The 14,216-nt window shown below is 46.6% G+C and overlaps 1 protein-coding gene across 1 annotated transcript in view; it reads left to right on the forward strand.

Annotated features, from left to right (window-relative positions):
- Nucleotides 1-14,216, forward strand: part of LOC120053951 (glutamate receptor ionotropic, NMDA 3B-like) — an 85,516-nt gene that overhangs the window by 67,921 nt on the left and 3,379 nt on the right. Inside the window, exons 6-7 of the mRNA XM_039001279.1 lie at nucleotides 3,102-3,217; nucleotides 10,216-10,367. Coding sequence (XP_038857207.1) covers nucleotides 3,102-3,217; nucleotides 10,216-10,367 — 268 coding nt within the window. The remainder of the gene's footprint in view (nucleotides 1-3,101; nucleotides 3,218-10,215; nucleotides 10,368-14,216) is intronic.

Here is a 14,216-nt window from a genome sequence, read left to right on the forward strand (position 1 = left end):
GGACAGCTGAAGGGGAAGTAGTTTCCCTGCTGGAACGTGAAGGGGAGTTTTGGATTGAGTACATACTGAACATGAGTTGACATAGTAGACAACGTCCTGTGCCAAAGTGGAACACCAGTATTTATCAGAAAGGGATTGGATGGTGTGGGTGATACCTGGATATCCAGCGGCGAGGGATGTGTGTGCCCAGGTCAACAGCTGATCTCTCACCTCCGCAGGAATGTAGATGCACTCTGGAGGGCAGGTGGTAGGAACGGGTTCCCTCTCTAGAGCTAGGCAGATGTCCACATCTACGTCCCACAACACGGGGCCAACAATACGGGAGGAACGATTGATGGGCTAAAGGGCACTCACAGGACCCTCCACCGACGTTGAACCACAGGGTGTGGGAAAGCAGTTCCTCCGACATCCTGGTCCTCAGGCGATGATTCTCATCTTAGACCAAGAGATGGGGGGTTTATGAAGTTGAAGCCACGGGAGGCCGAGGATGACTTTGTGCACAGGTGCAGAGGTGATGATAAAGGGAAGGTTTTGAGGGTGCTGTGACGTGCGTAATAGTGCCGGGTCCCCACTGTCATTTATCCAGGGCTCGGACCAAACAAGAAGAGGAGAGCAGGTACACAGGGATGTTGAGGGAGGAGACAAGGGCCTAGTCGATGAAAATCCCTGCAGCACCGGAGTCCACTAGAGCCGTAGAGACAACACCTGAGCGACAGCCAGCCAGTGAAATAGAAACCAGGAAGGGTTTGGCGGAAAACGATGAAGGAATACGGATGATCACGGGGCTGTTCCTCTGCCCCAGTGGACTTCTGGTTAGGATGCACTGGACACAGCTGTAGCCGGTGCCCCTCCTGGCCACAATAGGGACACAACCCCAGCCGTCTCCGGTGACTTAGCTCTGCCGCAGAGAGATGTGATTCCTATCTCCATGGGTTCAGGCTCTGCCTCAGGACGGCCGAAGGAGAAAGGCGAGGGATGAGGGGACCACCGACGCTCCCGAAGAAGGTTGTCCAGACGGATGGCAATCGCGATGAGCACGTCCAGGTAAAGGTTTTCGTCCCGACAAGCCAACTCCGTTTGGACATCCTTGCGCAGTCTTCTTCAGAATAGGGTGTGGAGTGCCGGCTCATTCCATCCACTGGGGGCTGCCACGGTCTGGAAGGTGAGGGCGTACTCCGCAGCAGTCTGGGAACCCTTCCAGAGTTGGAGTAGTCGCCCACCTCCCTCTTTGCCATCCTGTGGATGATCGAAGACTGCCCTGAACAGAGCTATGAACCCCTCATAGGAACCCAGCTCCTCCTCTCCTCTCTCCCAGACGGCCATAGCAAACTCCAACACCCACCCGTTCAGCAGGGAAATGACCGTGGCAACGTTGGACCTCTCCTGGTGGGGGCTCCCGTCTGATGAGCGAAATAGAAGGAGCACTGGAGTAGGAAGCCACGGCATTTGGATGGAGTCCCGTCATATCTTCCCGGGAGGGGCAGTTGGGCATCGGTGACCTGGACAGATTGCTGGGTAGGCTGGGAGACTGGTTTGCTGGGTTGACTCATGATAGAGGGCTCTGCTATTTGAAAGTAAATCCTCTCGTGTGGTGTCGAGGTGGTGGAGGATGCGAAGGACCTCATCCGTAGTCGCATGCAGTTGCGCCAGCTGATCGTGGTGTTGGTGGAGTAGGTGTCCCTGTTCGCCAACAGTCTACCATATATATATATATATAGGGGACCACCGACAGATATATATATATATATTTATATATATATATTTTCTGCTGTTTCCATATTTTCGAGGTAGTATTCTGTAACGTAGACCCAGGGAGTCTGGAAGCAAGTGTAGTGTGATTTTTAATGAAAACAACCATGGAATGAATACAAAACAAGAGCAGCGTGTAACAAGGAAAACATAAACAATACTACCTGAAGCAGTGTGCGTAATGAGGGTTGCCAGGTGTGCGTAATGAGGGTTGCCAGGACCAGTGGTTAGTAAACCGGGGACATTGAGCGCCAGAGAGAGGGAGCGGGTGTAGACATGACAAGTTGATCCCTTCTGGAATAAGAGTCCACTCTTCTAAGTGGATGGTTTGATGGATGGTTTGATTAAACAGCCAAACTGCCAGAAAATTGCTAGTAATATCCACTGTTGATTTCTTACCCAAGAGGTCATCCCCTCCTTACAATTGAAGCTGAAGTCAGAGGACTCCAAAGCTGACACATTTGATAATGTGCAGTTTTGACATCTTGAACCTCCATTATGGTAGTTCCCATGACCCATAATCCTCTCTGGTTCAGCTGATGTGCCTAGTCAGGAGTCAGCATCATAATGGAAGTTGAGTGCCTGATTTGGGCACTGTACTCTGTCTGCATTCATTCCGGGTTTTGTTTGGTCAGACAGGCGATTAATATGTGACAATAAAACATATATTTATCTAATGGCTTTGCTTTACCCTTCTCCTTCTGTCCAATTTCCCTGGAGGACTGATTCTGAGCCCCCCGTTTACACTGAGACATGAAGTATAAACATGATGGCGACGAGGGCCATGTGCTGAATCTGGAATGAGGGAGGACATAGCCTTTTTGATGTGTGGTGCATAGGATTGAGCCATGGTCAATTTCAAACTTGGCCTGTTTGGTTTGTGGTTTACAACGATTAGGATGTGGCCTAGTTGGTGTGTTATGATTGGGACGTGGGCTAGTTGGTGTGTTGTGAGTAGGACGTGGCCTAGTTGGTGTGTTGTGATTGGGACGTGGCCTAGTTGGTGTGTTGTGATTGAGACATGGCCTGTTTGGTGTGTGGTGATTGGGACGTGGCCTATTTGTTGTGTTGTGATTGGGACGTGGCCTAGTTGGTGTGCTGTGATTGAGACATGGCCTGTTTGGTGTGTGGTGATTGGGATGTGGCCTAGTTGGTGTGTTGTGATTGGGACGTGGCCTAGTTGGTGTGCTGTGATTGGGACGTGGCCTGTTTGGTGTGTGGTGATTGGGACGTGGCCTGTTTGGTGTGTGGTGATTGGGACGTGGCCTATTTGGAGTTTTATGATTGAGATTTGGCCTGTTTGGTGTGTGGTGATTGGGATGTGTATAACCCCTTCTCCCTGTGTGTTGAAGGGTAGATCCCCCTCAGCTTGATGCCTTCATCATGGACAAGGCCCTGCTGGACTACGAGGTGTCCATCGACGCAGACTGCAAGCTGCTCACTGTGGGCAAGCCCTTCGCCATCGAAGGTAAGAAACCGCCCGTCCACCCTGACACTGTATTGTTTTGACAACCCTCAGACTTGATGGCACTAGAGCCATTGCCTGTCTGTCTGTGTCTATGTGTGTCTGTTTGTCTCTCTGTTTATGTGTGTGTGTGTGTGTGTGTGTGTGTGTGTGTGCTTTCTAAAGTGCCCTGGTATGTAGGTAGGCATGCATTTGTTTGAATGTGTGTTTGGATTCCCTGTCCTCTCCCTGTTTTCTAGTTAATCTCAAATTCACATTCTTTTCATTTGAATATGTATTATTCAAATATATTCATTGGTATTTTGTCTGAACCAACATCACACCCATGTTTCTGAGAGCCTGTGCAGGATTAAGGGGAGTAAGTGGAAACAGCCTCCCGCGGTTCGCCTTTCTGTGTTTGTCTTTCTGCATTGCTGCTCCCACATTGTCAACGCATTAAGGTTCACTTTTCACTGTCAATCTTTTTTTAGAGCAGTTACAGTAGGTAGGTGCTGGTGACCCACAGGGTGTGCAGGGAACAGTGTGAAACAGGGACGTACTATCTAAACTTGTCCAATAAGAAACATGTTTTTATTTTCATTTGCAAAACGTTATTTGTTTGCCATAATTACACAACCCTAATTCAGTTCACCAAGGACATGATGAGTACTTGATAGCAGATGTATTGTGCAGGGATAGAAGAATAGGATGAGTACTTGATAGCAGATGTATTGTGCAGTGATAGAAGAATAGGATGAGTACTTGATAGCAGATGTATTGTGCAGTGATAGAAGAATAGGATGAGTACTTGATAGCAGATGTATTGTGCAGTGATAGCAGAATAGGATGAGTACTTGATAGCAGATGTATTGTGCAGGGATAGAAGAACAGGATGAGTACTTGATAGCAGATGTATTGTGCAGGGATAGAAGAATAGGATGAGTACTTGATAGCAGATGTATTGTGCAGTGATAGAAGAATAGGATGAGTACTTGATAGCAGATGTATTGTGCAGTGATAGAAGAATAGGATGAGTACTTGATAGCAGATGTATTGTGCAGTGATAGAAGAATAGGATGAGTACTTGATAGCAGATGTATTGTGCAGTGATAGAAGAATAGGATGAGTACTTGATAGCAGATGTATTGTGCAGTGATAGAAGAATAGGATGAGTACTTGATAGCAGATGTATTGTGCAGTGATAGAAGAATAGGATGAGTACTTGATAGCAGATGTATTGTGCAGTGATAGAAGAATAGGATGAGTACTTGATAGCAGATGTATTGTGCAGTGATAGAAGAATAGGATGAGTACTTGATAGCAGATGTATTGTGCAGTGATAGAAGAATAGGATGAGTACTTGATAGCAGATGTATTGTGCAGTGATAGAAGAATAGGATGAGTACTTGATAGCAGATGTATTGTGCAGTGATAGAAGAATAGGATGAGTACTTGATAGCAGATGTATTGTGCAGTGATAGAAGAATAGGATGAGTACTTGATAGCAGATGTATTGTGCAGTGATAGAAGAATAGGATGAGTACTTGATAGCAGATGTATTGTGCAGGGATAGAAGAATAGGATGAGTACTTGATAGCAGATGTATTGTGCAGTGATAGAAGAATAGGATGAGTACTTGATAGCAGATGTATTGTGCAGTGATAGAAGAATAGGATGAGTACTTGATAGCAGATGTATTGTGCAGTGATAGAAGAATAGGATGAGTACTTGATAGCAGATGTATTGTGCAGTGATAGAAGAATAGGATGAGTACTTGATAGCAGATGTATTGTGCAGGGATAGAAGAACAGACAGCACACCCTGTGGGTTTCTTGAACCAGGATTGAAAATAATTGTTTCAGAGAAGTATCCCTCCAGGCTAAAGTGGGGGCTGTTGAAATCAGTGAGGGGGCACAATTTTGGGGGGGATCTTGCGTTGGAATTCTGCTTATATCACGCTATACCACAATAAACATAAAGTTCAAATGCAGAGACTCCAAGACCATTGAGTGCTTTTGAAATGACAGGTTGCCACTAAAGCAAGGCCATTTGACAATGAATATAGGCTACAAGATAGATAGGGTAATTCACCTATTACAAACAGCCTATGTGAATGCAGCCGTACACACAGCGTCTTACCAAAATAATGCAAACTAAATGCTGAAAGTAGTAGCATAGTTATTCATGCAAAATAAAAATACTAAATAGCAATTTGGGTTAGAATATCGACACAACTGCGAATGCAAACGAATGAATGTGAACAGAACAAACTAGCGGGAGGTGTACTATAGGCCTACAATCTAAATATCAGATTGATAAAGGCATGACACAATCTATATTTAGCCTATTTACGCTTCAAACATGGAAAATCATGCAGCTCATTAATTCAGCAACACGTTGCGATATGGCACAATACACTTCTGTGGATCAAATTCAACCCACCCACGTAATCATTGAATCAATGCCTGCCTACTGTAAACATGTTTCCAATATGTACAGTTCCATTTACAACCAAGCAATGGGCTACCATAAAAACAGAATATAGACTATCAATTTCTATGATGAAACATATCGATATGTAGCTATACCCAGGGGCGTAATTTAGGTTATTGCATTGGAATTATATTGAATTCTGCTTATATCACACTATACCACTATAAACATAAAAGTTCAAATGCAGAGACCATCGAGTGCTTTTGACCAAGAAGTGACACATCTACTGGGTGTTCCAGACACTCTCTTCCTATGAACCAGTTGCTATTAAATTAAGTTTTTTGGACAGAAAACCTGCAGCAAGGGTAGGATTCAATAGGCTGTGGAGCCATTATCCTGGCGGTGCTTGTGGAAGGGTTGGTAGGCTCTGCACTTGGTGCTAGCTGGAGCTCGGCAGCATCATCGCTGCTGGGCTTGGTGGTGGCCTCGGTGGTTAGATTTCTGATATCCATTGTGGCAGATTAGCTGGTTAGAGCTAAATAGGCTAATAAATAATAGGCTACCTTTTACAGCTAGTTAAGAAGCTAACTAAACTCTGTAGTGGTGGGGCGTGAGGCAGAGTTGAGTGAAGCAGCTTCAACTGTGACCCCGTCCTTATAAATCAAAATCAAATATTACAGGCGGAGGTATTTTCACATTATTCACGTAGCCTACCACGTTATTCACGTAGCCTACCACAGATGAGCAGGGTTTTTCATGATTTTTATGGAAACCCAAAGGAGTCATACCTAACTGCCCAGTGGCTTCCCCTTATCACTCTGGCAGGCTCTCTGTCCATGGTGCTGATAAAGCGCAGCGGAGATACAGATTTGGCGCCAACCTGTCACTCAAACATTTGAACCTTTTTGCTATTTTTGTATAGGGACATAAAACTAAAACTAAGGGGGGACAAGTTTCAACTGTGGGGGCTAACCCGGGTGTGTATCTCTCCCTGATTCTGATTCCCCCTATCTTTCCTTTACTGAGATATACAGTGCATTTGGAAAGTATTCAGACCCCTTCACTTTTTCCACATTTTGTTACATTACAGCCTTATTCTAAAATGTATTAAATATTTTTTACCCCCCCATCAATCTACACACAATACCCTATAATGACAAAGCAAAAACAAGTTTTTAGAAAATGTTGCAAATGAGAGGGAACGGTAATAGGAGGATGGGGGAGAGAGGGAACGGTAATAGGAGGATGGGGGAGAGAGGGAACGGTAATAGGAGGATGGGGGAGAGAGGGAACGGTAATAGGAGGATGGGGGAGAGAGGGAACGGTAATAGGAGGATGGGGGAGAGAGGGAACGGTAATAGGAGGATGGGGGAGAGAGGGAACGGTAATGAAAGAGTCTGTCATCTGGCTGCTGTTTCTATTAGCCTGAAAGGGCAGGCCTGCTGTGTTGGATGTGTAGAACGTCAGCTCACGCTGTGTATTCAGATTCATCACTGGGCAGGACACACACATACAGTACACACACACCCATATGCAAACACACACACACACTCCCTTTTGGCTTTTTCCCTTTTCGTCCGGAAATTCTATAACTGTGGGATAGCTCGCACATACTATATGCCCATTTTTGGTTGCATGAAAGTGTGTGTGTTGTGTGTGTGTGTGTGTGTGTGTGTGTGTGTGTGTGTGTGTGTGTGTGTGTGTGTGTGTGTGTGTGTGTGGTGAAGGGGTCTATCCTCATATGGGATCATGTGTGTGTGTGTGTGTGTGTGTGTGTGTGTGTGTGAAAGAGAGAGAGAGATGCCCTCTTGTCTCATTTGCATGTTTTATACTTGTGAACTTCACAGCTCACCAGCTTTGAAACGGCAACATTTTGTCTGCCAGATATCTTTCATGAGACTAAGTCACGCACTCTGGAGGGGCGATTGGGGGAGCAATGACTCTCCAATCAAATTCCATTTGAGTCAAGCTGTTTCACTTTTTTCCTGAAAAGAATCCCCCCCCTACTCACACTTCCTTTACATCACGATATTTCATGAAATAGACTTGTGAGAACTTTACTCAATCAACTGGTTGCTCTTGAGAGCTGATTTAGTGAGCAATTTCACCAGGGAAGAGGGATCTTTGTTTTCGTTTTTCTGAGTTTGGGGAGACAACTAAACCATGTGTGGAACAGGATCTACACCTTCTCTTTTCACAGTAACTCCTGGAATATTATATTGCTCTTTTTTGCCTGGGTTTTGAAGTGAGAAATGTTCCTCCGTTTTGAGCCCTGACCTCTAGACAGTCATCCATAATAAAGCAGTAATTGGGGTTTTGCTCAATTAGACCTCTCCTATCTCATCTCTCCTCTCCGTTAATTGCATTTTCTAGCCTCCCTCACTCTTCCCTTTCACTTCCGTCGCTTTTCACTTTCCTCGCACTTCCCTTTCACTTCCGTCGCTTTTCACTTCCCTCGCTCTTCCCTCGCTCTTCCCTCACTCTTTACCCGCTCTTCCCCCGAATCTTCCCTCGCTCTTCCTTCGCTCTTCCCTCGCTCTTCCCTCTAATCTTCCCTCGCTCTTCCTTCGCTCTTCCCTCACTCTTTCTTCACTCTTCCCTCACTCTGCAATCGCACTTTCTCTGTGTTTCTTCTCACTATTCATCACTCCATCCAGTTTTGTATCTCATACACACACGCCTTCCTCTCCACCCACCCACCCACCCACCCACTCACACACACACACACACACACACACACACACACACACACACACACACACACACACACACACACACACACACACACACACACACACACACACACACACACACACACACACACACACGCACACCCGAATATCTGTCCCTGCCGCTTTAGGATTTCATTTGTCACTATTTTTGGACTGAGTCGTAGTGGGCTACAGACAGTGTAACTGGAAGGTGCCAGGACTGTCAATTTGGTGATTAAAGCCAACCAGTATTTAATGATTGTGACTCAAAACTGCGAGCCCACGCTTTATTAAGAATAACATCCTCATCAACACTTGGCTACAGGGACATCTGTACCAGTCATTGCCAGCCTGTGCCAGTCTGTGCCAGCGCAGAGGGGCCAACCCTGTTGGCTTTAAGTGAAACAAAGGGAGGTTAACGGGATCTGAAGCACACACTTTACACTCCATAAAAGTTCAGCTGTTTCTACTTGTAGGAGCACACAGGCAGAGAGACAGGCAGACAGACAGACAGGCAGACCGGCCGAGAGAAATACAGACACGCACATGCAGGCACATACACGTCTGTGTGTGTGTGTGTGCTTGACTGTGTGTGTGTGTGTGTGTGTGTGTGCATGCTTGGGCAGTCTCGCTCTGATGAAACGTGTTAATGTCAGAGCTTGTCTATTATCTGTCATCTTGACTGGCTCAGGGGAGGGAGGGAAAGGGGGGGTTGGGGGAGAGAGAGAGTGGGATGGAGGGGGAGATGAGTGACATACATTAGCCATGAGAAACAGAGGGATAGGTAGAGGTAAAACCCATTCAGTGATTAAATAACGTTTCTGCCAGTCCTCTTGGAGGGAAGGGAGGAGGGATACAAGAAGGGAGGAGGAGGAGATGGAGGGAGGAGAGGAGAGAGTTGGGGTGAGGGATAGTTGGAGGGAGGAGAGAGTTGGGGTGAGGAAGAGATGGAGGGAGAGATGTGTCTCATTGATACAGGCTCTCATCCTCTGTTATCCCCAGCCCACCACAACTCATTATCTGCTGTCAGAGCCCACACCCACCCACCCACCCACCCACCCACCCGCACACACACACACACACACACACACACACACACACACACACACACACACACACACACACACACACACACACACACACACACACACACACACACACACACAACACACACTCCTTGTCATTATATAATGGATGCTCGGAACGTTCTTTACTTTTTCCTGTTTTTCCCATGTATTCCTCCATCCATCTTTCCTCCAGTTGCCACTGAAGACCACGAGATGGGGATTTTCCCTCTCCATCCTTCCACACACCCCAGGAATCAGATATCGAAAATCTCATTTACTAAATGTAATTTAAACTTCAAAGGAGTTTAAAGTACAGGATCAGCAGTACAGGTAGAAGAGGAATTTGTTGAGGCTGAACTCTTTGGTTCATCTATAATATCCATAGCCTCATGTTCCCCTTCTGGAAGGGATGAAGGTAAGGTCATCCGATTTGGTTTAGTATTGATCCACTTCATCTCCTTGGGCGGGCAGGATCCAGACACAGTCTGCCAGTTAACTCACTCTGCGTGAAGTTTGGAATGATACGCCTATAGACCCCTGCTCAGTTCTCCACCAAACAATTTAGGACAATCTTTAAAGCATTTTGGGCGTTTTATGTGGAACAGAGAAAAACAATGATTTTGTAAAAATGCCTTCTGTTTATTTTGCAGATCTGAGACATCTGTGTCACTGTTTGTATCCAGGTTAATGATAGCACAGCCATGTGACTGGTGGTATAGAAGGGGATGCGCCACAATTATTTCCATGAATTTCTACCAACTACTATACCCATTGTACTATGCTGACGGTAATAGTTCCTCTATCCCCCCAGGCTATGGAATAGGCCTACCACAGAACTCCCCTCTAACCAACAACGTGTCAGAGTTCATCAGTCGCTACAAGTCAGACGGCTACATGGACATGCTGCACGACAAGTGGTACAAGGTGGTGCCTTGTGGGAAGAGGGTGTTCGCCGTCACCGAGGTGAGTTGTCTGTCCGTCTGTCTGTGTGTGCCCCGGTCCCAGACCGGTTTGGACTATGTTGTCAACAACTTCTATGGTTGTGTTTGACCATCGACGTCAGCCTGGGCCCAGATCTGTTTGTGCAGATAGGGACCAGGCTAGTGTGGCTGTGGTGGAGTGGCTGCCCTGTAGGCACACCACGTGGGTTGCAGACAGTTGATGGACATTGGGTTTGGCCATCCTAACACATATGGACATATCAAACTGGATGTTTGTCTCCATTCCAATATCCACACTAGTATTGAATGAAGCAATGTATTGGGCACGCATTCTAAGAGATATTTAAGTGTGGTTTGCAGCCACTCTTTACACAGTCTGGAATCCATCAGTGTCAGATGTTTAGGGAAAGATATTTATTCCTAGATTCGACCTCTGTGTGTGTCTATGATATCCTCTCAGGATTGTGTGTCATCCTGAGGTTCTCCTTCAACACCAAGCACCCAGTTGGTCGAACTTCCTGCCCCAATGGACTGCTATCATAGACATACACTGAGTGGACAAAACATTAAGAACACCTTCCTAATTTTGCATTTTACCCCTCCTCTTTGGCCATCAAAGTGTTCCACAGGGATGCTGGCACATGTTGATTCCAATGCTTCCCACAGTTGTGTCAAGTTGGCTGGATGTCCTTTGAGTGGTGGACCATTCTTGATACAAACAGGAAACTGTTGAGCGAGAACCCAGCAGCGTTGCAGTTCTTTACACAAACCAGTGCGCCTTGCACCTACTACCATACCCTGTTCAAAAGCACTTCAATATTTTGTCTTGCCCATTCACCCTCTGAATGTCACACAGACACAATCAATGTCTCAATTGTCTCAAGGCTTAAAAATCCTTCTTTAACCTGTCTCCTCCCCTTCATTTACAGTGATTGAAGTGGATTTAACAAGTGACATCAATAAGGGATCATAGATTTCAACTGGATTCACCTGGTCAGTCTATGCCATGGAAAGAGCAGGTGTTCTAAATGTTTTGTACACTCAGTATATATATATATATACTGTGTTGATATACTTCATTGGCTGTTACTAATTCATTAACTGGTTGTTATAATCCTATTAAATAGTGTTATTATTGTTGATGCCCTGTTACTGGGGCAATCGTCTGGTCCCATCAGCATGACGATATGGGCTGTTTACCTTTTGGCTCCTACTCCACAGACAGACAGACAGACAGACAGACAGACAGACAGACAGACAGACAGACAGACAGACAGACAGACAGACAGACAGACAGACAGACAGACAGACAGACAGACAGACAGACAGACAGACAGACAGACAGACAGACAGACAGACAGACAGACAGACAGACAGACAGACAGACAGACAGACAGACAGACAGACAGACAGACAGACAGACAGACAGACAGACAGACAGACCGACCGACCGACCGACCGACCGACCGACCGACCGACCGACCGACCGACCGACCGACCGACCGACCGACCGACCGACCGACCGACCGACCGACCGACAGACCGACAGACCGACAGACAGACAGACAGACAGACAGACAGACAGACAGACAGACAGACAGACAGACAGACAGGGCCTAGCAGCCGAGGACTCTGGGATTGCTTTTTTAATACCAACACCACATCAGCCTGCACTGATTTGTGATCTTCACAGACCCAGCAAAGATAGAGTGTGTGACTGAGGTTTTGTGGGTGTATGTGCGTGCCTGTGTGCGCGTGCCTGCTGGTATGCATTTTCCGGATGGGGAAAACGGTGCTAGAGAGACAAGCAGTGATCCCAGCCATCTGTGCAGAAACATCAAAGTCATTCCCAGTCTTGTCATTACCTAATCATCATTTACGTTGGGGAGAGATTTACGTTGGGGAGAGACTGACGAATGGATGGTAGGACACTGATGTTTCCCACATGACAACATCTCCCGTTCACCTCGACTGAGCCGCACACGACACGACTAACAATAACATCTCTTCTTTTAGGTACGTCAAGGGAACAATTTTAGTTCGTTTTATTGATTTACCCCGGCTGACACTCCTTTGAACTATGATGTCATCATGTACCTGTCCACGACGACCCCTCAAAAGATACTCAAATTCATATTTGGAAATGTAAAATAATATACGTTTTTGACAGAATCACATTCCAGCCTGTCATTTTCAAGCTGCCTTGGATCAATGTTAGAAACTCCAAGGAGAGTGTACATGCAGCGCATCTATCATCTACCAATCCAAAACTACCACATTCTACAAACCATATGTTTTTCACATTTTAATCTTTCACAGTTTCCTCTATATGTTTCACACAGTAGCACCCGGATGGCATTTCTATTCTAATCTAATTTGAAGGGCAGAATTACCGTGGCTTGCATTGAACAGATTATTTCAAATTTTCATTCCAAATCCTTCTGCTCACATGGATTCGGAGGGGAAAGGCTGAGGGACAGGGGAAGGGAGGGGAACGGGGAGAGACAAGCTACACCTCCCAGAAACAATATGGCGGAGGACGGGTCCACTCTTAAACACAGTCGACAGGCTAACACCATCCATACTGGGGGCCCTACGTGCTAATAGGATGAGTTATTCCCCCTGCATACTGAACACTACTTGGTCGGGGAGAGAGGGAGAGGGAGGGAGGGGTGAGAAGATGGAGGGAGAAGGTAGGATGGAGAGGGGGAGGAAGAGAGAAGGATGGGGGAGAAAGGGAGAGAGAGAGAAGGACAGAGGGGGGGTGAAGTGGGTAAGATGGAGAAGGGGAGAGGGAGGGAAGGTGTAGAGGAGAAGGGAGAGAGATATAATGGTGAAGTGGAGGGAGAGAGAGAGAGCAGACTGGCGGAAGGAGGGAGGGAGGGAGGGAGGGAGGGAGGGAGGGAGGGAGGGAGGGAGGGAGGGAGCAGAGTGGCGGAGGGAGGGAGGGAGAAAGTGGGAGAGAGTGAGAAAGAGAGAGCAGAGGCTGGCAGCTCCCTCTCTTGGCCGAGTCCCAGAATTAAATGGGAGGAGGGACTGGGTCTAGGATGGGAGGGTGGCAGGAGGGATGCGGAGGGCCTGTACTGCACCCCTGGGGTTCACTGTGTCAGCACTTCAGAAACAAGCCCGCCGTCCTCCACCCCTCCCTCTCTCAAGTTTTCCTTCTCCCCCTCCCTCCCTCCCTCCCTCACATCTACGTCCAAACCTCTACAGATAAGATCAGAGGTGGCTTTCGGTTTAGAACATTTCCTCTGAAAAGTTCTCTCTCCTTTTCTGCAAAGTGTCAAACAGCGTTGAACAATGTGGCTGCCTATATATACAGCACATCTCCAACAACTCATGTTGTTAGACCTTGATAGGCTAGATTCCTATTTTATTGGAGGTGTACAGCACTATACAACTACTGTACTGTATTGCTGGCAGACACTCAGACAGGGTTCTCACTGCTCGCACTGTGCTTCTCAAACACACACTGTCGTCCTGACTTAGGCTAAATGTTCTCTAAGCACGGCTGGAATTCAAAAGGACATCTGCAGCAGCCCACAGGGTAGACTAATCATACCGGTGGAGGCTGCTGTGGGGGGAGGGCCTGTTCCAGCTCATAATGGCTGGAATGGTATCAAACGCATGTTTTTTATGTGTTTGATACCATTCCATTCACTCCATTACACTCCATTCCAGCCATTATTATGAGCCGTCCTCCCCTCAGCAGCCTCCACTGAATCATATAGGCTAGAATAGAGTAGAATAGAAGGGTAGGCTCAAAGGAATAGAATGAGAACTCATATCTCTGGGTAGAATAATCTAGAACCAAATAGAATAGAACGCAACAAAATCAATAAGGCAGCCAACGGCATGGAGATCAGGATTG

The sequence above is a fragment of the Salvelinus namaycush genome, chromosome 9 (assembly GCF_016432855.1).
Source record: "Salvelinus namaycush isolate Seneca chromosome 9, SaNama_1.0, whole genome shotgun sequence".
NCBI classification, from domain to species: Eukaryota; Metazoa; Chordata; class Actinopteri; order Salmoniformes; family Salmonidae; genus Salvelinus; species Salvelinus namaycush.